This window comes from Tamandua tetradactyla, chromosome 13 (genome assembly GCF_023851605.1).
Source record: "Tamandua tetradactyla isolate mTamTet1 chromosome 13, mTamTet1.pri, whole genome shotgun sequence".
NCBI lineage: Eukaryota > Metazoa > Chordata > Mammalia > Pilosa > Myrmecophagidae > Tamandua > Tamandua tetradactyla.
The window spans coordinates 65005482-65032844 of NC_135339.1; the positions used below are offsets into that span (position 1 = coordinate 65005482).

At 41.3% G+C, this 27363-nt stretch overlaps 2 protein-coding genes across 12 annotated transcripts in view; one reads left to right on the forward strand and one right to left on the reverse strand.

The window, feature by feature from the left end:
* CNNM2 (cyclin and CBS domain divalent metal cation transport mediator 2) overlaps positions 1-20438 on the forward strand; it is a 173749-nt gene extending 153311 nt beyond the window's left edge. The window contains exons 6-8 of one of the 2 annotated variants that reach the window (XM_077125892.1): positions 616-681; positions 4224-4408; positions 5135-20438. In XM_077125892.1, the coding sequence (XP_076982007.1) occupies positions 616-681; positions 4224-4408; positions 5135-5344 (461 nt within the window). In that variant the 3' untranslated portion in view covers positions 5345-20438. The remainder of the gene's footprint in view (positions 1-615; positions 682-4223; positions 4409-5134) is intronic. The other variant, XM_077125893.1, reaches the window with a different exon arrangement.
* NT5C2 (5'-nucleotidase, cytosolic II) overlaps positions 18502-27363 on the reverse strand; it is a 129154-nt gene continuing 120292 nt past the window's right edge. For all 10 annotated transcript variants that reach the window (XM_077125894.1, XM_077125898.1, XM_077125896.1 and 7 more), the window contains 8 exons: positions 26430-26471; positions 23716-23823; positions 23369-23435; positions 22503-22673; positions 20984-21035; positions 20812-20872; positions 20484-20660; positions 18502-19965 (listed from right to left, as the gene is read on the reverse strand). In XM_077125894.1, the coding sequence (XP_076982009.1) occupies positions 19729-19965; positions 20484-20660; positions 20812-20872; positions 20984-21035; positions 22503-22673; positions 23369-23435; positions 23716-23823; positions 26430-26471 (915 nt within the window). In that variant the 3' untranslated portion in view covers positions 18502-19728. The remainder of the gene's footprint in view (positions 19966-20483; positions 20661-20811; positions 20873-20983; positions 21036-22502; positions 22674-23368; positions 23436-23715; positions 23824-26429; positions 26472-27363) is intronic.

The window sequence follows — 27363 nt, forward strand, 5'->3', positions numbered from 1 at the left end:
GGATGGGGCTTTCCATCCAGGTGGAGCGACGGGCTCCCTGTCTGAGGAAGCAGTGGGGAGGATGATTGTGGTCTACTGTTCCCAGAAAATCTGCATATGCCGTAATTTTTCATTTACTTTCCACTATTTTGGAATTTCAAAGCATCCAGTCAAAATTACCATGGGACTCACCAAAAATGAAGACGGGCCGAATGCCTGAGTGCTTGCTGCAGATAGGGCCGCTGCCGGCCCCTGTGAGTGAGCGCTGGGGCGCAGGCACCTGCGGCTTGGGTCATGCTGTCAGGACAGTCTATTAACTGAGCTCCCTTTTATGTGGCTATTTGTGATTTAAGTCCTTAAGAATAGCACGTTTTGTGATATAAACCTCCATTGAGTATTAATGGCTTAAGAGATTTCTAGGTTAGTAAAGAAGCATGTGAGTAGGATTTCCCTGCGTTTGGTCTTGGAAAGCAGTGTGTGTTCCTTTTTTGCTTATATAATTTCACACTGGCACTTGTATTTCTGGAATTGGACGCTCATATTGGTAGAACAGCTATCGACTTCTCTCTCCTGATTACAGAACTCTCCTTTCTTGCCTGTTGATATGGTCTCACCCTGTTTTTCTCCATTTTTCAGTTCCTTTGTCCCTGTCTCGTACCTTTGTTGTCAGCAGAACAGAGTTGTTAGCAGCAGGTTCTCCAGGTAATTGTGCATGTTTCCTTTTCATTAATTCTCCCGATCACCTCACCCTTGAACCCCATAAAGGCCTGGCTGTTCAGGTCTGCTGCGTTTATTTGGACAAGGCCGTTTTCAGTTTTCATTTGAGCTCTAAAACTCTAAGGCTCTGTGAGTTAACAGTGAGATTTCCAGGAAAACATAAGCCCCTGAAAAAATGCAAGAAGAGGGTTTGGGGAAGCTGGAGGGGTCTGGGAACACGAACAGTGATGGGCAGTGGAAACGCAGGGCAACTCAGATGTGGCTCATCAGTGTTCCCTGCCCACAACCCCCACGGACTTGGGAACTTCACTGATGTCCTGACTCGGACCTCAGCAGCATCATGGTGTGGGGGCCACACAGAGATCCTGAGAACCTTAAAACTGAGGATGCTTCTACAGAACTCATTCCGCCAAAAGCCTGAAGTTCTTGGTACACTTTTTTGGTGAGCAGAAAGGAGCTGCCTCCAAAAAGGCCCACAGTATTCCTATTCCTTTGGTCGAGCATCCTAGTGAACGGGGCCCATGTGTTTCTTCTCTGTCAAGCAGGTGGCCCCTTCTCCCTGTCTCCCTCCCTTTTTTGTTCTGAAATTGGTACTGTGTGCATTCCTCACCAGTTGATTATTTCCCTGTGGGAGAGCTTGGGTATGCCTAGCTGATGTGTCCAGCTATTAAAAAGAGAGGGAAAGGTTTAATCTTTCTTTAATTAAAATTGTTGGGCTTTCCTATTTGGTAGTACAACTTTTCTGTATTTATTATATTCCATACAGCTTATGTTTTAAAATCTGACTAATGAAATTTGCATTTCGTAATCCAGGTTCAACAAAACTCCAAAATACTGATGTTTGGCAAAGGAGGCATATTTGTCTTAGGAGCCTTTGCTCTTGAAAACCTTTTGTTCTTAAAAAATTGTGGGGTAAGATATTATTCATAGCACTCTTTGAATCAAACCAGGTGGCAGAACACACGCGCGCATACACACACACACACACATACATATGTATGTGTGAAGTAAGCTTATGGAAATGCTATTTGCATTTTACTTTTTTTGTAGAACTTAACAGATTTCTTAGCTCTGCCTACTCTGTCTAATCTACTAATAGAAAAATCCATTTGGTGCCGCCATAACTTTAGGGATGCCCAACATTGCAATAATATGATACCTAATAAATGGGGGTGAACTAAACCAATGATTTCCAGCCGATTCCAAAGCCTTGTGGCTCCAAGAGAGGAAGCTGGAAATGTTTCTTTTTAGCTTACCAGCAAAAAAGAAAGGATTCCTGCACAGGATGGACAAAACAAGCCAATACAAAAAACAAAAAGGAAAAACTCCTGAGAAGGCATAGGAAGACTCAAAATTGAAAGCTTTTTCATAAAGACTGCAACGTGAATTTGGCACCAAAACATGACCTGAACTAAGGGAGCCCCCTTGCTGTCCATGCCGCATTGTTGTGACTGTTCATACCCCACACTGCAGCTGATGTGTCTGATTACAGGGGCTTCTCCAGGCCTTACTGGACTGTTTATGGAATATGGGGTATATGGATAGATGTTTTACTTTCCTAAAACTCAAAACATTTCTAGCCCCCAAGAGTTTTTTTTTTTTTAACAGCCCCACCCTCCTCTGCCCCAAAGGTTTTAGATAAAGAATATGGACTTGTGCTATAATTGTTACTTTCGTCCTGATTATGATTGAACCTGAGATTCTGAGTTATGATCCAAAGCCATGGGTTGTGTAAAAGCAAGGCCGATTGAGCTGGGGCCCAGTCTGCTGCCGCTGGGGAGCTGAAGAATGGGTTCTGCTTCACCAGATGGACTCCTAGCAAAGGAGAAAAACGGAGGGCCAAGGTTGGGAGGACACTGTCTGTGAGTCGGGGCACCTTGCACGACCAGGAAACTGCCCTGGGAGCCCCTCAGGAGAAGGTACCGGGGAGCTCAGAAGTCCCACGCAAGGCCTTGGACCTTCCAGGGTCTGATCAATAAGCAAAGTACCCTTTAAAAGTTTTAAATATACATATATATATATATATATATATATATATATATATATATATATATATATATATATAACCTTTAAATCTTAACAGAAGTAAATATCATTTCAAAAGTATCTATAAAAATGGTGATGGCATTTGAGGCTAAAACCCAGGAGTACAGTCCAACCCCATTTTCAAAGAACTGAGCAATTTTCACAGTGAAGTTGTCACAGTGTAGAAAGGCTTGATTACGAGGCTAGGGGCATGGCAGAGAGGTTCGGGGTGAAGTTAATAGGAAAGAATGTAATAATATTAACAAGCTTTGAGTGCCGAGTCCTTGCTGGGTATCAGATGTTGTGCTAAGCACTTTATATATCATCTCATTTGTAATCTTCCTCAAACCCTATGAAGTAGGAATTCCTTATCTATAAGATTATCATTTTACAGAAAAGGAATCTCAAGCTTAGCAGAGTTGGTCATCTGTTCAAAGATACATTCTGCTAAATATAAAGCATCTGATAAATTATTATTATTATTAATTTGCCTTATTTTTAGAAGATAAATGGAGGCAACAAGAGAAACTGCTACTCTGAATTTAATTTTGACTAACAATGGAAATTTGGCTCATGACGTGAAATCTGTAGAAGAAAGCGAGCATCTGCCAGGGACACATTGCAAATAGGAGCCAAACACCAAATGATAGAGCTGGGCCTGTGACATTATGCAGTTCAGGGCCCAGTTAATATTTGTACGAGAGATGTGATTGGAAAGCAAAAGTGGAAGAAGTCTTGGCAGGGGGTGGGTTTTTTTTAAAGGAAATTTCTATTAGAAGTTACAATGAAAACAAAAAAGCAATAGCATTTAGACTCACCTGAATTTCCTGAATTTCCTTTTACTATGTTTCAATGAAAAAGTGCTATTAAAATTTCACTGAAGAATCCCACAGCACCTAAGATAACTTGATCAAACTATTTAAGGGTTGGTAACTTCTAGTGTTCTTGCAATCCTGACAGGGGGATTTGTGTTGGGATCATAGACAAAGATAATAAATAGGGATAGCTGGAAGGTGTGGTAAGAGCATACAGAAATATTTTGATCCTTTAAATAGGTCCCGGTTTATGAACATTCTCAAGAGTCCTTTGCTTTTGTTTCTGGCAAAATAGTCAAATGCTACCTTCTCCTAGCCATGCTTTTTATCATATAGCTTCTGCTTCTTGGACCTTAGCTTATCCTTGTTTGTGCATTTTATAGCTCTCAATAATGTTCCTAAAATAGAATATGCAGCCGCAGGGCCTGAGCTAGTAGAGACTTGGGAAGGTCTGCTCACGCAAATAGTACAGAATGGCTGAGATAAATGCAGGCTGCACTGAAGAGTTGCTGCTGAGATGCAGGAATCCCTCCGTTGTCACTCGTGGGCCTGAGGTATCTGGTATAAAGTATAATTGGGCTTGTGCATTAATTATTCTATTTCATTTGGAAAATAAAGATCCGACTTTACTAGCTGTCTCTACCTCACGTAAAAGGTGGTTGGTTTGTTTGTTTTCTCCTTTCCCAGGTGAAAATAAATCACCCCCTCGCCCGTGTGGCTTGAATCACTCAGACTCTATCAGTCGAAGTGACCGGATTGATGCCATCACACCTACATTGGGGAGCAGCAATAACCAGCTCAATTCCTCCTTCCTTCAAGTCTATATCCCTGATTACTCAGTGCGAGCCCTTTCTGATCTTCAGTTTGTTAAGGTAAGAGAAGAGTGGGTGGCTTGGCTGGACCTGGCAATTAGATGCCGACTTCCACAGAAAACTGATTGGCTACCCAGCCCCTCCATCACTCTGCAAACTCTCCCTTTTTCATTTCCCTTTGTCCCCTTCGCCCTGCCTTCTGTTCTCGTCCCCAGGCCCTGCCTTCAGCCACACTGCCCAAGACTCAGGCTGAGACTAAATAAGTGGTCAAATCAAATGTGGCTTTTCTGGGAGTGAGAGCTAGAGATGGTGAGACAATAGTAGAGCTTTTAAAAAGTGTTCTCATGGATTCACTGCTCTGTGACGTCCTGGTTGGCCCTGCAGGGCTGCGGTTGGGAGTCTTAGGAAAGCTCCTGAGGATGGTTCTACCTCCTGAGCCGTGGGAAAAGCCCTGTTTTCTGCCCTGGAGAAAGAGCTCTTTTCTTAGTGTGAAATAAACACATCTTTTGGAGAATGGGCCAGCTTTAGCTGATGGAAGCCTGTATCCATTTTCTAGTCTTTATGAAATTTTTGAGACAAAATTGGAAATGAGCATCTGTCAGTTAAGAACAGACTTGTTCACCAAAGTCAACTTGAACTTTAAAATCCATACGCATTTGTACCCCAGGATGATTTTCTCCTGGAGAGCCTCCTGCAGGCCTTTCAGGGAGGCTGATGTGTAGAGACAACAGAGCCTACAAATGAGCCTTATCTTGGTTTGTTTTCCATGCCATTTTCTGGCCCCAGATCTCAAGACAGCAATACCAAAATGCCTTGATGGCATCCCGGATGGACAAAACTCCTCAGTCTTCAGACAGTGAAAACACTAAAATTGAATTGACTCTTACGGAGCTGCACGATGGGTTGCCAGACGAGACGGCCAACCTGCTCAACGAGCAGAACTGCGTGGCGCACAGTAAGGCCAACCACAGCCTGCACAGCGAGGGCGCCATCTAGCGGCGTCCGCCCGCCGTCCCTTCCACTCCCGAGGGCCCGGGCCGGGCCTCAGTCTTTTCAGCCTGGGCCTTTGGTCTGACCACAACACCAAGATTGTCCGCCATGCTGCATCCTGGAACATTTTGAGACCAAAGACTTTGTCCCCTTCCTGGAAGCAGCAGAGGACGGTGAGGGGAACAATGGCAAACAGAGACACGAAATCAACAGCTAGGGCACGGCCGCCAAGATTTGGGAGATGAACTTCCTCCACCCAGATAGAATTATGTTTATTTTTTCAGCTGTACCTTTTATCATTATTCATTCTCCTCCTTCTTCAATTTGCATGAATTTGAAAATTGTTGCAATTTATTTTTCCAAGAGATCATGTTTTTTTAAAAGCTGTCTTTTGCAGAGTTTTAAGTTGTTCTGTCTGAACTCTGCTGTGATTCCCATGATGTGACCCTAATTGGATGGACTTGCCCCTCCGGTGGCCTCCTTTGGCCTGCCCAGTGAGGGGCACCCTTCCTCTATGCCCCAGTGGCTGTTGCTGTTGAACTTGAAGGTCGAATGAAAAAACCCTGTTAATGCAGAACCTGCCAAGTTTGTCATCCCTGTGGGCTGTCGCCTACAGAGGGACTCGCAGTGGCCTCTCTGAGCTCAGTATTGTACAATTTAATGTTTAACTGTGCCCCTTTCCTCAGGAAGGCTTAACGTTTGCTTGGGAATGTGATTTTCTTCGCCCCCCTAAGGATTTTTTTTATCACCAAAATGAATTTTAATGAATTTTAAACCCATGGTTTATCATTGGCAAGAGGCAAGTTGACTTTATCCTGACATTCCTAGAGCCTGGGATCTGTGGCTCAGCCAGCCCTCCTCCCCTCCCCAGTGCCCAAGCCTACAGAGCACTGTCACCCACCTTGTTAATCTAAGATGCTGCTACACAGACGCCAAATGGAAATCTTCCACAGGGCTTTTCGGTAAACATGTGACATGGAGTCAGAGCTCCTCCCCTCCCCACTGGGACGTATGTAATTATGAGAGAAGGAGTTCGACTTCCCAGCTGTGCTCTTCACTGTGCCGAGAAGGCATTCCTAGAACCTTCCTGAGAGCCATCTGTCCCTCTTCCCCCTTCTCCCTTCACATGGGGCCCAGCAGTGGCTGTGTCCCCTGCCCAATGGCCTCTGTGCCCCCTGCCTCAGATGCAGCCTATGCCAGAGAGGCTGCCTGTACAGCTAGGGTCAGTTTGGCCCCAAACAGGGATTCAGAAACCAAATGTGTGTTGTGGCCATTTTATGTGTGTCTCTGTTTTATTTCAGTGCCAAATTCATCATGTGTAGTGAAATTAATATCAGGACGTATTTGCCAAGTGACTGAATTCTCAACTACTATATGTGTTTTTTAAGTGTTAGCTCAAGGGACACGTGCATTCTGTTGGCAATATTCTTACACAGAAATGCGTTCTTACTGACCATAGTTTTCATATAGAATTATCAGTACACACTACATCCAGCCACTAGCAAAGAAGATAGCATGACCCCATTTGTTCTTACTGAATGAAACGAAGACTGGGGTAAGCAGCGGTGCAGTTTTCTTCTCCCTCTTCAAGGTAGGAGGTCTGTTGCCCCAGGTGGGTGGAGTGGGGCTGGGCTTTGTAGGGGCCGGGGGCTGTGGTTGGGAGTAGACAGCGGAATGCTGGGCTGGCCTCCTGGTGAACAGTTTGGTGGCTCAGTATTTCCTCTAGGGTGTTAGTCCTGGAATCTCTTCTTTGGAAGGTGCTATTTGGCATCACTCAGCAGAGGGCCATAGGGAGTATCCCCTGAGGGGGCTGCGTGGCCTGCTGTGGCACCCCACCATGTAGTGTGACGGTCATGAGACCCTGCATCATGAGTATTTCCTCTTGTAAGTGGATCCATCCAAGTTAAAAGGTCTCCATTTCTCAAAATGTTCTGGCCTGGGATGCCAATGTGACACAGTAACTGGGACTGTTGGTAGGAATGTGCAGAGACGAGATTCTCTGTAACAAAATGAAACCTGGGCCTTGCCAGGTAGGAGGGGTTGTCCTCCCCCAGCAGAGGTGCCAGTGTGGGCCCCGGGCAGTGTGTGACCCCTCTGTGATCTGGGTAGAGCCAGGTCTGTCAAGCTGTGGTCTTTCTCCCCAGAGTCCCGCTGTCAGCGTCTGCTGGCCTACTTCTGCTTCTCCACCTCAGCTGTCTTGGGGACGCCTTGCTGCTATAAGGAGCCCCTGGAACCAAGATTAATGTATTAATCTTTTTCAGATCCCCACTGCCCCTTTATGAATTCTAAAGAACCAAGAGAGTCGGCATATAGAGTAAGGATACCAGCTGCTACCTCCTTGACTTTGGGGAGAAACAGACAATTTCTTAATGACTTATTTGCTCAGTGTGTGGTGGCTTCCTGGAAAGTTTTCTCCTATAGAGGAGTTGCAGTGGAGTTCCCAGATGGTGCAATTATTCGCCACCTAAGATTTCATTATTATTTTTAAACTTCTCTTTACCTTTGATTAGCCACACTATTCTATAACAGGGAATCCAAAATAATTTGTCTGGTCCCTGAAGGAATTAAGGTTTGCATTTGACTCATTATATCTGATTTGGGGAGAGCTCAAGACTCTTCAAACAGCACTTATGACTGGATGGCTGGAGTCCTCTTGTGGCCCCTGTTCTCCCTCTGGAAACAGCTCCAAGACTGTTGAAGGAGAAATGCTGGCTCCTGTTTCTCTGGGGCAGTGGAAGAATTATTTTGGCTTAGAAGAATTTAGGCAGCTTTTATCTAAAAGGTAAATGGGAGCCAGGTGAAGAAAGACGGTTAATTAGTTGAAATCTCCCTGTAGCTAAATCCTTAGCCTCGCCAGGTGGATTGTCGTCTTCCGGGGGGCTGTCTTCGTATGCATGGCACCGGGTGAGGGGTGCGGAGTGTCACACTGTGATGAAACCTTCCCTTTGGGCCCAAGGGCTTCACCCTCCACTGCAGTGGCCTCCTTGGCCACTGCTGCAAACCCTGGCTCTGTGGAGTGGGGCAGGACCGCCTCCTGTGCTGAGCAGCCACTCGGGCCTTCCTCAGGCTCCCCCTGGAATTGGATCCCTAGTCACCAGAAGTCCCCAGGATCTCTGCCTCCTCTGTCAATGAGGGGGCTTGGTTTTACTGTCTTAGAGGTTTTCTCTCTCTCTCTTTGTTTCATTTTCTGTATTCCAGATTCATCAGGCAAGTCTATAATCATATATTTAAACTCTTAGGAAAACAGAACCTTGAGATTTGTACATGGATATTGGGGTTCTAGTCAACCAGTTGAAACTTGTTTCTTAACTAATTTGATTTTGAAAGGCTACCACGTTTGACTATGTTCTTTTCCCCTTTTCCTCCCTCACTTCCTGCAGAGAGCTCAGTGCCCATGCAGACATGATTAGCTTCCCCAAGAAGGAGGACATGGGGTATCTTCCCATTTTCTAATTTTATTTCAAGGAACTTTTGTGTAAATGTTGAATGCAGAACTTCACACTAATATGGAACATTAACTGAACATTCTCACCTGTGCTGCTCCCCCTACTGCATAACTAAAGGGCCAGCTTTTTCTAATCTAGGAAGATAGATGGTAGGTATGAGAAGAATTGAATTTTCCCTAAGAATAAAGCAACAAGGAATTTGAGCAAAGTGGGGACCATGAACTTATGCCCTCAAATTCTCCCCTTAGGTTAAGGAGCAGACCTAAGTAGGTAGTGAGCGATTGAGCGTGTGTCCTGGTTGGCTAAAAAGAAGAGAATAAAAAGAACCCTGTCACCTTCTGAAGACCAGCCAGGGGTCTGTGACCATCCTTGCCTTTCCTGGATCCAGAAGGCTGCAGTCTCCTGAGTGACAAAGTTACTGCAGTGTTTCCCAGGGGTGGTTGCAGACAGACTCCTCGGGCTGGCACAGGAAGGTGCTTGCCTTGTTCCTGTGGATGGCCAGCACGGGGCCAGGTGGGCTTGGCTGTGAGCGCTGCATTGCATGCCCCAAGCTCTTTGGGGGTGGTGTCAGTGGGGTCAACAGCCCTCTCAGCTTACATCCCAGAGACGGATTTTTTTTTGTCAAGGGCCGAGGAGAAACACAAGACTGAACTGGTCATAAGTTTCTTTACAAGGGAAACAGGCTGTAATCTTGGCCGTGTTTGATTCCATTCTGGGCTCTGGGCTGGTGGTGCTTTTTCCTAGCAAAGGTGTCTGGGTGAGTTGTAGTTTAACTTAGAATTAGGAGGGGTTTAGAGAGTTGAATGTGAAAGTAACTTGAGGGATTCAGATTTTTTAATGTAAATTTATCAATGTGCAACTTACTCAGTGGATTTTTATACCTCAGGGTCATTTGCAAATCTTCTATCTTTAAAAATTTGTGTTCAAGTGAGCTGACAGAGGAGATCTCACCTATCTAACTTCAGGTTCATTTTCTTCCATTCGAGAGGTAAGGAGCACACTTAACACCAATCTTATAAGGAGGCTTATCTGTTTACCACCTTCCTGCAAGGCTGTGATGAGTGGGACCTCCTTCTCTGGCACTTACAAACTTCCTGCCTGTAGTGAATGCTTATTGCTAGTTTTCCTTCTTCCCTACCTTAAGGTTCATATAATAGAATCCCTGGTCAGGATAGGAGGAAGAGATGGCAGTTCATAGCAGCTGCAGAGCTTGGAACAGCTTTCTTCCCGCCATCTTTGGTTGGGGCCCTCTGTCCTTCTCTGGCCTCTCGAGTAAGCTCACCTCAAGTAGGCTTTTTCTAGATGTGTTAGAGCCACTGACATCATCTCACTAGAATTGTCTTAAATATCTTTTCATGGGAAATACCAGGTTGTACTTGAACCAACATGGAAACAATGTTCTGTTGGCGAGAGAGTAAATTTCTAGGTGTCTGTATGCAAAAGTTTATAGGCACATAGATCTAACATGTATCATAAAAAAGGCTTGAGTTAGTACACAACATTTTCCAGAGTTTTAATACCCATTGGGACCATGAACAAATTGGAAGTATGACTGGGAACATTGTGTTTCTTCACTTGAAATGATACCTTTTGGCATTTGCCCACCCCTGATCAACATGGATTCACTAGGCAATTCTTTGGGAGCCTGATTCCTTTCCAGATTTCCCTGGAATGTGCTTGGTGGAGCATGGGTATCTGCCCTTTTCATTGGAGGCCCAGGCCCCTTGGGTATAATTAGCTCCCGGGCAGATGAAGTAGGGAAGAGTAAGTCTGTAGAATTCTCATTCCCTAGCCCAGCCTAATTTAGGATTCATTACTCCTGTCTGAAATCTGTAAAGATGGAGTTTATCAGTCCATTGACTTTTCTTGTTTTTGGTCTTTTAAATCTACAAATGTATATGCTTTATTTTATATTATTTATTATGTACATATGCCTCTACCATTAGTACATCGTCTATGACTAAGATGAGGGCTGTTTTGAAGCCCCTCATCTATGGAGCCTAGAGTTCTCGATTGCCCCTTAAAGCGGATGAGAGGGCGGCAGTTTGCTTTTCTAAAACAAACAGGTTGCTGCTTTCATGTTGGCCCTGGCTTCCCTAGCCCCCTCCTCTTGGGTCCATATTATTCCCAACGACCAATATTTGAGTATTTGGGATGAGAATGGAGGCAGTTGTCCTACCTTGTGGCAGGCCATCTGAAGTACCTCCATGAAATATTTCAGAGTGGTTTCTTGCTGACTGGGTCGGTTCCCCCTTGTAGTAGTACAACATGGCTGTGAGACTAGAGCCTCCTTCCTTATTCTCCTTTCCCACCTCCAGTTGCCTGGCCTTACCAGGCAGTCTAACCCTCCTTGGATTACAGAATCCACCTCCCTGGACCATGGAAACTGCCTGCCCATATAGGTCCTTAATATGCCTTTTCTTGGTTTTGAAGCCCAGTGCCAACATTGCCTTGGCTCTGAAAGTTTTCATCTTCCATAGCCTTTACTCACTGTATCATAGTGTACATTTCATGCTTTTCAGCAGGGAAGTTTTCTGAACACAGTATTCTAGGCTGTGTATATAAACTTAACTAAGCACAAGTGACATGTATAGTTTTCATAAGCTGATTGTCATAATGAATGCATTTTATAATTCAATGATGTAGATTTACAATCTCTATTTATTTTTTATCAGTTTATTTGTAAATTTTGTGATTGTTTTAAAGATTTTTATTTCTATTCTATTTAGATAAATGATGATTTTTTTGGTTCACTCTTTTAGCAGATGTGTGTTCCCTCTTTCCATCTATGCAACGCCAGCAGTCCCACCTTGTGCTACTCTGGTCTCCTACCCAATGCATGGCTTTACCGGTGGGAAAATTGGGATTGGGTCTCAGTATGACTGCACAGAAGGACATTTCCTTGGGACATATACCCCAAAGTCTTATGGTAAAACAGAAGTGGATGCCTCCGGGTTACAGGCTGGTGCAGCCAATTCCAGGGAGGTATTATCCTTTGCCAGAGTTGTAGTTTGTTCCCTATCAGTTATTTCTAGACATGGACACTGAGGATATTCAAATTGCCCCACATGATGTCTGCTCAGTCACTTACAACACACAGTTCAGATGGGCAAATGGCTGTTTTGTTTTTTACCCTAAGATAAGCGAGAAACAAAGGCCTCATTCAGGTCTCTCATTCGGCTCTTGAAAATGAGAATGGCTTTGTAGGTATCGCTGCCATTAGGAGGGTCAGCGCAGGCATGGTTGATTGACCTTCAAGCTAAAAAATATCCAGCCTGATTGTGGCGAGTTATGTTTTTAAAGATTTAGTGGGCATCCTGCTCTACCCAATCATCTCGTGTGAATGGCCCCAGTCCCTTTCATTACTTCTTTTCAAGACTCCTACTCCTCTCCTTACTCTCCTCAATCATATGACCAGATCCTGAAGATCTTAGAGTTGATTTTCAGGGCTCCTGTGATCTAGCCTAAACGCCATCTTTTTGGAATCCATCTCCCCCCCTCTGCTCCTAGTCCCTGTTTTACATTCCAGAGGATCATGCCCTAAGAATTAGGCCTCTTAATGACTGCTCCTTTATTTTCCCTACTGTCTTCATTTAACCATCGTCTTTGCAATCTATTCTTACTTTCACTTGTCCTGTGGATGGAGGCATTTAAGTGAAGTACTGCCCCAGCCTTCCTCCTGCCCCAACTACCCTGAAAGAATGATGTTTATCTATATTCCAGTGAAGTGTTATCTTCTTGGGACCCTGCTTGCTTTCCTAGGGTGCAAGTAAGAAAGAAGGGCAGGGCCAGGGAAGGAAATCACTCTGGCATATCCACTCCTGGCTTGTGGCATTGGTTTTTCTTGCTTTACTCACTTTGTCTACATGAGTCCTGTGCTTCCCCCAGGAAATGCCCTAAGGAAAGTGGAGGCAGTTTTTCTTCCCATGAGGATGAGATTTGCCTATGCTTTCCCGCTGCATCCTCATGGTGCACACACGTGTTGGTTTATCTCTAAGCTTTATTGTGGTGGCCTCTGGGATTTCTTTATACAACAAATCATGCCCGCTGGCACCTCTCTGCTCAACTCAGCACTTTTGAGTACAGATACTGATCAGAATGTCTTACAGAGAAAGTGACTGGTACGAACTGATGACATTTTTATAACCTGCAGTGGATTTCTGGAAACGTATTTTATACTTTTGAAGGTAATAAAGAGATGATTCCTTATTAAAGCCAAAAAGTTGCTTTATATTAGATGGCTAATAAACTCTTTTGCTTTCTATGATTGTTTGATCATTTTCCCTCCAAAGGCCTCACATCTGGCTCTTACTTTCAAGAAGCTGGGACAAGGGAATGGTTATAGGGCTCTTTCCTTTGTGACATTCTGGTGTCATGCTAACTCCCCTGGTGGATGATTGAAGGGCCTAAGGATATGCGTTTCTAAGGGGGAATCAGATGGTTTTTTCTACTAGGGTATTGGTGATTCTGGAGTACTGAAATAGGCCGACATAACAGGAATTTTTAGATTGAGCTGGCTTTTTTTTTTACCACAATTCTTCTGTCATTGACTTGAGGGCTGTGGGTCCAGCCAGTTACTTGCTTCAAAATACCCATACTCACAAATGAAAGATTACCTCTGGGGAGAACCCTCTCTCAAAAAAATCTGAACATTTAATAAACATTTTTCAGCGTTGGAAGGTTTGCTTGGCAACTCTTCTAAGTATCTCAGGAACTTGTGAGACTTGGAAGGACTGATGCTGTCTTTCATGGGAAGAATGTGCGCTCAGCTGCCTGGGCTCCAGTTTGTGTGGGAAGTTTTTCTCGGACCAGACTTTCAGGCCTCTTCTACAGCCCTGGCTAGACATGGCTTTGGGAAGAACTCAGGAGGACAGTAGAGCATTTGGGGAAGCATTTGTATCTAATTTAATCTTATCTACCCTTAACCTAGTAATAAAAAAATAGAGCAAAGGTATCTTGTGGGAAGAAACAAAGGAACAAACAAATCTGGCCATCGTTTTAAATTGGGAAAAAACAGTATTTGCAGCAGGGATCTTTAAGTTTGAGACGAAGTGTTCTGTGTCCAATTGGGAGAATTTTTTCTGTTAAAACTCCACAGAGGGACTTCACCAAATTATATACTCACTTTTGAAATCACATGCTTTTGTTGGAACAAGTCAGATTGTTGTGGCCTTGGAATGAAGAAACTTGCGTCTAAGGACAGGGAAAATGGTTTATGATCATCAGATCAAAGAACAGAAAAACTGTCTAATTCGTTCTATAAATGAACCTGCTTCCTTTTTAGATGATTTCCTTTCTGCCGTTTCTAGACACTCAGCAGTGAGTGACCAGTATAAAATATTGCATGAGACAGTGTGGTACTGGATGTCACCTGGTTCTGTCTTCTGGCTGCTGTGTGTGTGCATGTCATCTTAGAAGTGGTGCATGATTTGTCTTCTACCTTCAAGTCTGCTTAGGTAGCTCCTTAGTAGAGCTTTCATTCTTGGGACATCCCAAAGTTATGTATCTTTTGAAATTGTCCCATTTGAGGAAAACTTTGAGTTATTTTATGTCTTAATCACCAAGAAAGAATGCTGTCAGAACATAAGCATTGAGACCTCATGCTAAACCAGTGACTATGTCCCCAACAATTCCATCCTTCCTTGAGGAACTGGGTAATTAACTATATAGCAGTAGTTGGATCATAGTTACCATTTTCTTCCAACATCAAAGAGAGGTTAAATAATTTCCATAAAATGGAATGTGGACAAGATTCCTACCCTAATGCAGACTTAAAAACACAGTTGTTTGTCTTAGGCTATTTGTGGTGAAAAAAGCAGAGTATTTTAAAATACCCTGGCAGCCTTGGAAAAATGGCAGGGCTTTAAAGTTGTTGACAAAATGTTTCTTAAAGAAATAAATCTGATTTAGAAATAGCTAAACATGGACAAAGTATTTTTAAATCAATCTGACATGTAACTGTATGTGGCTTCTGTAAATTTCTTAGAAACAATACTAACATGATTTAAGGATCTATAACAGTTATTCTAGGTCTACCAAAAACTAAAAGCATCTAAGAAAGGGCAGTGTGAAGGGCTTGCCTTTTTATTATTTTAGGTCTCAGCAGAGCTGTGCTTAAGGTAGGAGAAAATCTCAAGAGGTCAAAAATAGGACACTAAACTTCCTTGGATTTAAACAGCTTTCCTGAAATATACCCTCAGGGCTTTATCTGACCATCTTTGCAAATGAACGTTTTGGGCAATTCCACTCACAGAGGAATGTTAGAACGTGGTCTTTTGTGCTTTTTGCCAGCTGCTGGGTATTCCAGCGTTCTTGTTGGTCAGTGTAAGGTTGGGTGTTTCATCTGGTATCCAAGGAGGGGCTTGTCTGAAAATAAATAGTGTTTCCAAAATAGGAGAATTTTCTCAAAAGGTAGCTCTGTCTTCTCATGGCCTAAAACTCAAGTTAAAAAAGAAAATTAAAAAGGAAAAAGCTTCCTAATTTATTGACAAAAGAAATTCAAAATTTGTTTTAACAAATCCATTTACAGACATACCTTCTTTATTGTGCTTTGCACAAATTGAAGATGTGTGACAACCCTGGGCCAAGTAAGTCTGTCAGCAACATTTTTCCAATAGCTTGTGCTCACTTTCTGTCTGTGTCACATTTTGGTAATTCTCACAATATCATACTTTTTCATTATTAGATCTTGTTACGGTGATCTGTGATCAGTGATCTTTGTTACTATTCTAATTGTTTTAGGGAACCATGAACTGTACTCATAGATGATGGTGGACTTAATCGATAAATATTGTGTGTGTTCAGCTGTTCCACCCATCTGCTGTTCCCTTGTCTGTCGCTCTCCTCAGGCCTCCTTATTCCCTGAGACACAATAATGCTGAAATTAGGCCAATTAATAACCCTACGGTGGTCTCTAAAGTGAAAAGGAGAGTTGCATAACGAAAATCAAGACAGGCCAAAAGCTAGGATTTTTTTTTTTAACACGGGCAGGCACCGGGAATCAAACCCGGGTCCTCTGGCATTGCAGGCAAGCATTCCTGCCTGCTGAGCCACCGTGGCTCACCCAAGCTAGGCTTTTTATACCAAACAGCAAGGTTATGAATGCAAAGGAAAAGTTCTTTAAGGAAATTAAAAGTGTACTCCTGTGAACACATGAATGATTAAGTGAAACAACCTTACGCTGATTTTGGAAAAAGTTTTAGACGTCTGGATAGAAAAATCAAACCAGCCACGACATTCTCTTAAGCCAAAGCCTCATCTAGAGCAAGGCCCTAAACTCTTTTCAGTTCTGTGAAGGCTGAGAGAGGTGAGGAAGCTGAAGAAAAGTTTGAAGCTAGCAGAGGTTAGTTCATGAGGTTCAAGGAAATAAACCATCTCCATAACATAAAAGCGCAAGATGAAGTGGGAAGTGCCAGTGAAGAAACTGCAGCAAGTTGTCCAGAAGATGTAAGATAATTGTTGATGAAACGTCCTCCTTTCGGAAAAAGATGCCATCTAGGAGGGCGCACATAACTAGAGAAGAGAAGTCAATGCCTGGCTTTTCAAAGCTTCCAAGGACAGGCTCACTATCTTCTTAGAGAGTACATCTGGTGACCTTAAGTTGAAGCCAGTGTTCATTTACCATTCTGAAAATCCTAGGCCCTTAAGAATTCTGCTCAATCTACTCTGCCTGAGTTCTATAACTGAAACAACAAAGCCTGGATGACAATATATCTGTTTACAACATGGTTTACTGAATATTTTAAACCCACTGTTGAAATAACTACTCAGAAAAATAGTCCTCTTTCAAAATAGTTGAAAACCTTCTGAAAAGGATTTACTATGCTGGATGCCATTAAGAACACTCATGATTCATGGAAGATCAAAATATGAACAGGAACAGGAGTTTGGAAGAAGTTGATTTGAGGGGCTTGAGACTTAAATGGAGCTGACTGAATCGCTGCAAACTCATGATAAAACTTTAACAGATGAGGAGTTCCTTCTTATTTAGAGCAAAGAAGGTAGTTTCTTGAAATGGAATCTACTTTTGGGGAGGATGCTGTGAACATCGTTGCAATGACAAGAAAGGATTTAGAATATTACATAAATTTAGTTGACAAAGCAGTGGCAGGATTTGAGAGGGTTGATTCCAATTTTGAAAGAAGTTCTACTGTGGATAAACTGCTATCAAACAGTATCACATGTTTTAGAGAATTCTTGTATGAAAGGAAGAATCCATGGATGTTGCATACTTCATTGTTGTCTTTACGAAATCCTCACAGTCACCCCAACCTTCAGCAACTACCACCCTGATCAGTTAGCAGCCATCAACATTGAGAGCAGAGCCTCTACCAGCAAAAAAGATGTTGACCTGCTGAAGGCTCAGGTGATGGTTAGCATTTTTAGCAATAAACTATTTTAAAATTAAAGTATGTACATTTTTAAAGACATAATGCTATTGCACACTCAAGAGATTATAGTATTAATATAACTTTTATATGTACTGGTAAACCAAAACATTTGTATGATTTGCCTTACTGCAATATTCACTTTATTGCCAGTGGTCTAGAACAACCTGCAATCTGAGGTATGCCCATCAGCTGCACTGAGTATTGCCATGACCACTTCCTCCCCAACATACTCTTCTAACAGTAATATACAGAGCAGCAGCATTCTGCTCTGGGTCTTAGGCTTCTTACATGGAACCAAAAGGAAAAAGCCTTTTGTTTTTTTAAGTTAGTAGTCCTAGAGAAAGCTGTGATCAGCAGTGGAATTCATACTTATTCTAGTTGTGTACTTCTCTTGTCTCAATCTTTGGACCCACTGCCAGAGTCATCTGGCTAAGAAGAAACTGTGACATGGAAAATACACTGAGTTCCAGTTTATCAAGATGGCAGCCTACGATGCTCCAGTGTGCCATTCTTCCACAGGATCTTTGAACCACCACCCAAAACTAACAAAGCCACCTTCCACAAAACTCCAGAAAACAGTTAAAGGGTTGCAGAAAAGGGGTGAATGCCAAGTCAGGAAACTCTTCATTGGATGCAGTACAAAAAATGTGGTTAAAGCAAAGCAATTATGTTGATCCCTTGTTGTAAAAGGGAAAATATGAAAATGTACTCCTCTAACTCTGTAGCTGTAATAAGCCACTTAAAAATTATTTAGCTTTGAGAAAAAGTCCATGTCAGACTAGGCAACATTTCCATCTTGAATGAGAATAATAACTGGGGTGACCACAAACACAGTCCCTAAAATTTTTAAATGACAGCATCTAATTGCTATCAGCAAAAACTTATCTAACCAATTATTTTTAGTTTAGCATATATTCCCAGTATATTCCAGTTAGAATGTATGTTTCCTGGCATGACAACCTAAAGTTATATATACTGAAGTTAATACAGTAGGGTTTCCTTGCCTGAGTTACTGAGCTGTGTTCCCGACCTATATAAATGAAGATTTTCTGAAAAGCCTTAACTCATATTCCTACACCAAAAAGCGTTCTGTGAAAAAACTGAGGCCTATGAAGCACTCAAAACATAATCCCATTATAACGTATCAATTATTAACCATATCAGTTTTTGAATTTTTTTGTAACGAAAAGGGATACTGTGTACATTTAGCATTTTTTTTAAATGTATATTTCAAGAGATGTCAAATTGATGTTACTAACCAAACCTAACCCCACTTGGAGGCCAACAGCTATCATAGTTTTGCTATAGGAAGGGGTCCAAGTCAGTATTAGAAATGTTACACTTTATTGAATTCTAGAGCAGCTAATCTACCATTACCGTCCCCTGCTGACCAATGACAGTAAGAATGGAAGAAAATATATGAAGGTTAGAGTCTGTATCACTGTTAGAAATATAACTTTCACTGTACTGGTGAGGCGGTTATAATACTCTAAAGAATACAGTAACAAGTCATTCTTGTTCAAAACAACAAGAAGTGATTTCACTTGGCATCTGAAGTGCGTTTATTCACACTGATTGTACCCTCTGCTCTAGCGAGATTCTGGCCTACAGAGCCCTTGTCTCTCTAATGCTCAGCTTTGAAATACAGCAATCAACCCTAGGGGACAGGGAGGGCTGGCACTGGACAGCATGAGCCCCCACTGTGTGACCCACACTAGCAGATTCTACTCCGTTATGCAGTAATCTAAGAAGGGGCTCCTCCTTTACTGGGAGTGGGGCTTGTTCCTTTGTCCACTTTCAACTAAATTCTTTTTCAGATTTATCATAGGTAAGAAAAAGGTTACTTTTTTTAATAACAAATAAGCATTTGTGCCACCAACACAGACACGGATGAAGTAGTTTGCCTCCTAACATAATTCTGCCAGCCCAGCCCTTAAGCCCCTGGAAACCATTCCTGTAAAGCCACTGATAGAGCAGCAGCCTTACCAGAGCCTGAGGCCCCTTAGAGGCTTGTAAAGGGAAATCTGACCTCAACACAAGACTACATTTTATAATGGAAACAATATTACTTCTCCACTCATACACAATACTGTGTAATGTACTGAAAAAGTTGGATTTTGGAATAACAGCACAATTTGTAACATTCAGCATTTACAGATCATTTCGCCCCACCCTCTTCCTTGCTTTCATCCCAAGACCTTTTACTACTGTTAGTGTACACAGATACACTAAGACGTACTGATGATGAAAAAAGACAAAGGAAAGAGTCACAAGCCATAACAGAAGCCATCTGCATACAGTTCAGCCAACTTTCCCTTACTTTCTCCAAATACAGACTCCATTACAATTTTAAACCATCTGCAAAGAGTGTAGATACACAAAACTAAAACAAGTATCCTTCTATGATTAGAATATTTAAGTCTTCAGAATCCTTCCTGATGTTCCTTTGATGGAGTCCCCCTCCCCCCACTAGAACCCAAACAGGAACATTCTTTGTTCCTGTGAATCCTGCAAGAATTTGTTCAATGGGTGTTCAGAGTTTTGGTTTTCTTCCTTATTCTTCCTCTTCCTCCTCCTCCTCATCATCATCTTCATCATGGCAGTGTGTAATTTCCTGGGGGGCCAGTGGGAAGAGGTTGGGAGGTTTAATCTCACTAATTGAGCGTGTCAACTGGTGCCGCTTGTAGTCGGTGTCTTTGAAATCTACTGATGTGCGGTTCCTGGTGGCAAGGGGGGACTCCATCTCATTGATATCTACATGTGTGTGCTCCACTGTTGATTCATGAGGCATCTAGAACAAAATGAAGAGGTTCAGAAAACAGGCAGAGCAAAAAAGTAGCTGTTTCCCAAATCCTAAGCTCTCCCTGAGATGGCCATATAACATTATGTCTGCATTGGACCAGAAGGTTAAGCCAAGATAAATAAGTATTACAGAGCTACCTAAAGCTGCTTATCCCTCTTCCCATTCCCCCATCCCCCAAAATGGTATCCAGATCCTTTACTACAGCCTAATATTGGATAAGATGGGAGAGGAGAAATTCTTATTTCCTATTCCACAGAAAAAAACAGCCCTAGATCAGTATAAGAATTTAGGGATACGATAATCCTTTTCTCTCAATTTGTGATATCAAAAGAGGAATGTTGTACTTGTAACACTCTATGCTGATCACACTTTCTCAAACACCTATATAACTTGCCTGTGGGCTCTGCAATCAGAAGGAACTGTTCCAATCTGTCCCCTGTATCATCCCACAAAGCTAGTAGGCAGATCTTAACTGTAAACAGTAGTTTGAATCTGTGTTAACTTACCAAGACATGGGCAGCTCTGAAGAGGTAGCTGAATGGATAATACAGCAGATTGATGAAAGATGCTGCATAGAGATCAGCATAGCGCATCACCTGACTGGCAAAGAGGGTCTGCCGGGACCCACTGCGAAATAGGCTTCCCATCATGCCATAGCACATGTCCATGTCGTGAGTTACTTTCTGAAACAAAGAACAAGATTGAGTCTCAGCTCATTCAACAAATATTCAATGAGCTCCAGCTATGTTCTAATCCCTATGTAACATCAGAAAGATAAAAAATCATTTAGATTATATTTATTTTTTAAGTTTTTCCCAAATCCTCTCTGGATACCTTAATACGTCTCTGGATAGAACTAATGTCTGGACGCTCGTTGCTGCTGCTGTCAAGGTGCCTGGAGACAAAAAAAAAATTCCACAGTGAAAATCTCTAGAAAGGACACATAACTAGGTGACTGCCAAAGGGTAGATTTTTAGGGAGAAATTTTTGGAATTAGGAAACTTACTTGTAGAGTTCAGCCAAGAAAATATCCAGACTCTGAAGCTCCTCAAAAAGTGCTAGTTCAGGTTTGGAAGGAAAAGGAAAATGTTTTAAATAAAGTATACAGTTTTTAACTGCTGCTGAAACTAAATTGAAAGGCTACAGATAGGACCAAAAAGTGAAGCTTGGCATTATCATGCCAAGGAGGAGTATATAAAATGAATTCCTTCTTCCCTTTCAGGAAAACCTACTGAAACCCTGTTTGGACTTAGTGTGAGAGGCAGCAGGGGAGCACCATAACTTACCCTCTAAGGGCCTACTCACAGCTCTCTCCCTTCCAGCCATATACTGCTTCCTAAGCTTACAGAGTACCAATTCATACCCCATCTCAGGTGTGGTCTACAAATCAAGTGTTAACAAATCTGTTTTCAAATGAAATGAGAATAGGATGACTTGTTCAGAGTCTCCAGTCCAGTAAATAGTAAAGCCAAATTAACTAGATTTCTAAAACCTCCTAGGTGAAAAGTTGAAAGTGTGGATGAAACATTAGCAAGGAAAATTCCAATGATGAGTACAGACAACAGTAACAGCCAACATCAACCACATGCTTTCTATTTCAACCTTTATCAACTTGGGTTCCCCAAGAGAATTAAGTCCTAATGCAGTTTATATAATAAATCAACTTTTCTTTTGTCTACCCTCTTTGGGAGAATTGAGAAGAGTCACTCAAATCATTTCGTGTCCTGTGGCTCAGATGAAGCACCCTGCCTGGCCGAGTAGGTTGTCACTATTGTCATCTATTATCTTTATATATTTATTACCTCAATTAATTCTCATCAACTTATCCTCATTTTACATTTGAGGAAACTAAGACACAGGGTGGCTCAGAAACTTGCCCAAAGAGATGCAGAGATTACATGGTAGAGCCAGGATTCCCTCCAGTCAGGCTGTTTCCAGAGTGGGGACCTTCCACCACTGTGGATGATGCTCTCTAGGGCTGGTTGGAACACTTGTGAGCCAAACATCTCAATGTAACTGGATCCACAGCTCAGTTCAGTGTATACAATGGAGCGCAGAGAATAAAATTTCACCTCATTCTTTACTTCTCAGAAGAGCAAATGAAAAATACCCAGGAGGCAATTAACATTCAGAACTGACACTGCCCCAGAATCACAGATTTGGGCTGGTGGCTAAGAGACTGAGGCATAGTCAAAGAAATAAAGGACTAGGGGAAAATGGAGTTCCAGGGTCACATTTTAGTTGCTACTGTAAAATAACTCAGGATAGCAATATTCTGTATTCAACTTAAAGGGATTCAAGAAGAAGGCTGAACAAAATAACTTATCTCTTCAACTTTTGGCGTCCTATGAATAAGTTTCCTATTCTGGGAAGGAGGTATCCAAAAATCAGGGCCCATATTTTGGCCACCCTGACACCCTGCATACAAAGTAATAGCTCATCAAAGAGGTTTGATTCAATGCTGGCCATTTAGATGTAAACTAGCTATGTCAAATGGTTATAAAATAAGAGCCATGGTTCCTTACAACTCTTGTCAGTCCAGACATGTAGCTCCTGTGCAAGCTCAGGAATCACCAAGAAAGTTCGCCACCCTTGTCGTTTCTTTGACTTTAAAATGTCCCCAAAAATGTGATCTCCAATATACAAAATGTCCTTGCCCTTGGCTCCCAACAGATCACAGATTGTATCAGATGAACCTGAAACAATGGAATGAACAATGAGAAAAATGTCTCCATATTAAAATCAACGTTCCAAGTACCATAACCTTTAATTACTACACTGATAATTTTATTCTTAAAATTATGTGAAGGACAGACTGCAAAAGGGCTCAGCTGTCTTAAAGGTAAAGACCTACCATTCTTTTTATCATCATCATTTTTTATTGCCTCTAAGACAAAGCCTTTTGCTCCACTGTGCTGACCAGAGCACTCCTGACTACCAAGCCCAAAAGCAACAAAATGACATTTCTCAGCTTTGGAGAAGAGGACCCCCTGAAAGCATCATCATCATTTCCCCCCATGGATCTACCTTTGTGATGGTTTGCTTAACAGTTTCTAACTCCATCATAATATGTATCTGTGTCCACAGGTATTCCTTGAAAACCTCTTAAGAATTCTTTAAGAACCCATCCCCAAATGATTCTGGGACACTGAGAAAAGGCTTCAAATAGGTTTGAGAAGGAGGGAGAAAAATTAATCCTTCTAGTGAAAATCAAAGATTCTTAGGACATACCAACAAATTCTCAAACATTTTCTCCCTGATTCCTGTTGCATTCGTAGGTAACTGAAATATTTACCATTAGCAGATAGTATCTTTAGAATAATAAAGAGTAAAATGTGGCACTGTGACAGGAGGACACCAAAGCTTTCATCGTGAGTCTGACCATACTCACCTCCTGAGTAGACAATGCCATGCTGTAAGGGGCCTGTGTAGGTACCAATTTTCAGCTTGCCAGTTTTCTGTGTAAAGAAAATATGGACTTTGTAATACATATCATTCTATCATAATCTAGCCCTAAAAATTTGGCCAGCCAGCCAAGTGAATGTCACTTATTCTTCAAGTGAATGTCACTTATTCTTCTGAATGTTTTTTTTTTTTTGCTACCTCAATTAAAGATCAAAACTTCTAATTTCAAAGAGATATGTAACTCATAAGTTAAAACAGGTTTGAGAGTAGGAGTGGGGAAAGGAGAACTACGAAGGACAGTGTGCTAGCAGACAGGTTATCCTTTGGACTTACAGTATCCACTTGGCGTAATACTGTGCCTTCTCCAAAAAATAGTGGTTTCCGTGCATCCACCAGGATCAAGTCAAAATAGGACTGCCATGGTCGATGGGAGCTCCCAGGCTGGTGAAGGAAAAATGGCAAAAGCTGAAACATCACTCCTTACCATAAGGCACTGATACGTAATCGCACTCAGATGCAAGGAATGTACAAACAGTATAGTTGAAAGATATCACTATTTTATCAAAAGCTTTATTTTATTATAAGACACATCCTTTTGGAAGTAGGCAAAATTTAAGTAAGAAATAAGGACCAATAATCTATTTTCAATCATTTCATCTACTATTGAATTATAGAAACATTTCACAGCAATTTAATACATGAAAGAAAGTGTGCATACTCTTAAATGTGCTTAAGCTTAAAGAGGTTTAAAGTGACTAGGGAGAAATGCAAACCAATACCTGGAGAACAGATTAAGAAAGAGTTGGATGAACATCAAAACTAATGTGTATAAACTAACATGAGACTATTAGAAAATCTTACTGGTTGTGTTCTTGGAATGTTGGCTCTTGGTAGATATTGGCCTTTGGCTCATATTGCAAGTTACTGAGAGCAGCAGTTATGCCCATTAAATCATTACCAGCCTGAGATGAAATCATGGCATTAAATTTTTCAGACCAAGTTGGAAAAGTACTGCACACTGTGCTTTTGGGTGCTTTCAAAGCAAGGATTTGCTGACAGCTATTCACAGAAACCTAGGACTAAAATCCCAAAAATCTGCAACTAAGTAGCACCAGCATCAGGTTTTAATATAATCCAAGTGTGGCCATACTACAGAAATGAAGATTTCTCTGCTAAATATCAAGGTTAATTGTTCTCCTGGCATAAAACTCAGCAATAACTAATGGCAAAATTTTAAAATCATCAACAATATACACATTCAATTTTTCTGTTTCTTTTAACCAAAGATCTTCCTCAACCTGAAAAATTCCTTTCATTACATGTAGGCTTAACAGTTCTACTTAGAGCATTTGGGCATAAAATTTTTCTGATCCCAACCCACTAAATAACACATGATTATCCCTTTTTTGTTTATTAAGTATTCAAATTGCTAGTGATTTTAATTAATTTTTTTATTTTTTTTAAAAATATCAAAAAACACCAAATGCAAACATTTGTAACTTTTGATCATTCCATTTTACACGTGTAATCAGTAATTCACAATATCATCACATAGTTTCATATCTATCATCATGACCATTTCTTGGAACATTTACATCTATTCAGAAAAAGAAATAAAAAGAAAACAGAAAAAAATTCATACGTACTCCTCACCCCTCCCCCTCACTGATCACCAGCATTTCAATCTAAATTTATTTTAACATTTGTTCCCCCTATTATTCATCTTTATTCCATATGTTTTACTCGTCTGTTGATAAGGTAGATAAAAGAAGCATCAGACACAAGGTTTTCACAATCACACAGTCACATTGTGAAAGCTGTATCATTATACAATCATCTTCAAGAAACATGGCTACTGAAACACAGCTCTACATTTTCAGGCAGTTTCCGCCAGCCTCTCCAATACATCTTGACTAACAAGGTGATATCTATTTAATGCGTAAGAATAACCTCCAGGATAACCTCTTGACTCTGTTTGGAATCTCTCAGCCATTGACACTTTGTCTCATTTCACTCTTTCCCCTTTTGGTCGACAAGGTTTTCTCAATCCCCTGATGCTGAGTCTCAGCTCATTCTAGGGTTTTTCTCAATCCCTTGATGCTGAGTCTCAACTCATTCCAGGATTTCTGTCCCACATTGCCAGGAAGGTCCACACCCCTGGGAGTCACATGTCCCACGCAGACAGGGGGAGAATGGTGAGTTTGCTTGTTGTGTTGGCTGAAGAGAGGTCAGAGGCCACATCTGAGCAACAAAAGAGGTTCTCTTGGGGATGACTCTTAGGCCTAATTTTAAGTAGGCTTGACCTATCCTTTGTGGGGTTAAGTTTCATATGAACAAACCCCAAGGCTGGGAGCTCAGCCTATAGCTTTGGTTGTCTGCACTGCTTGTGAGAATATCAAGAATTCAACTTGGGGAAGTTGAATTTTCCCCCTTTCTCACCATTCCCCAAAGGGGACTTTGCAAATACTTCTTTATTCACTGTTCAAATCACTCTGGGATTTATCAGGGCATCACTCTGGACAAACCAACAAAATCTCCTGTCCTACTCAAGGTTCCATGTACTTATGGTGTTCAATTAAGCTGCCTACATAAGTTATATTAGGAAATGCACTAGTCAAAATATAAATTTTGTCCCAAATAAACATTTTTTGCTTTAGTCTCACATATAAGGTAAAATTTTAAAATATTAATTACCATCTATTTTCAGCACCCTGCAGTAATGACATTCTTTTGTTCTTCCTCATGCAAAAACATTTTTTAAATTTGTACATTTAGTCACTTTCATTATACACTCTAGGCATTTCTAGATTATACCATCTCAGTCTTTACCGTCTATCTTTCTTTCTGATTTCATCAAATTGCTGGTGATTTTAAATTCTACTAGCTCTTGGGTTATTTCTTATGTCAAGGAAGATTAGACAGTAGGCTTAAAAGGGGTAAGACATTTTCTGGATAGGTCCTGACCAAGTCCTTCCCCTTAATATTCCAAGATGATTAAAAACATTCATTATTACTAAAGCAATGATTTATTACGTTACATATAGTACCTTAGGGCCATGTGGGAAGTCAAACAGGTAAGTCATAATTTTCTGGAAAAAAAATTCAACTTAAGGTCATATACACTTTCATAAAAGACATAAGATTTTTAAAATTGTAAGTTTTTCATAAAACATGTCTTTTTCAATATAGTGTTCAATACATTCTTGTTTCCTCAAAAGTTTATGAAATCATGGCAGTGGAAGTAAGAAATAGTTCAGCATACTCAAAACAAAACAAACAAACTTCTGACATTTTCAGTAAGACACATACTTCTTTGAGGAGATGTTTTGTATAGATTCATCCATATGTCTCTATCCAGTTCTCTTACTGGCGTGGAAAACACATTTAGAGATAAGGGGCATTCTGAGGTGAGGACACAGAGGAAACTAATGACTTACATGGAAATAAATCTCCTTGGTCTTGTTACTACTGTCCACAGACTAACCAAGCCAATCTAACACAGGGCTTTAAGGGGGCTTACTCCAAGTCACCAGGTTTTTAAATCAAGGTTTTACTAAAGAGGATTGGAAAGCGCTGAGCATCTTGACAGTACTATAAAATGTAATTGCCTTACAAATGTAGGGTGAACTTAAAGTAATTCCGCATGCTTTAAGCATGGCAAAAAAAAAATTAAAATTAAATTAAGAGGTAGTAAATTTTGATGGTCAAGGGTCAAAATATCTTTGCATGATCTATCATTAGGGGTCGCAACAGTGAATAGAACATAGATTCAATACAGGATGTGGACAAATTCAACAAAATGACTCCTCAGGTTTTTATATAAACTATGCTCCAAAGAGACAAAGCAATTTTAATCAGCACAAATATTTTAACCCTAATTTAAAAACCTTCAAGTAGTGAATTGTAATCAGGGAAAATAGTCAAAAGGAAGAAGATTCTACAAATATTTGGAAAAATCTGAGAAACACTCTGGTGTGGCCC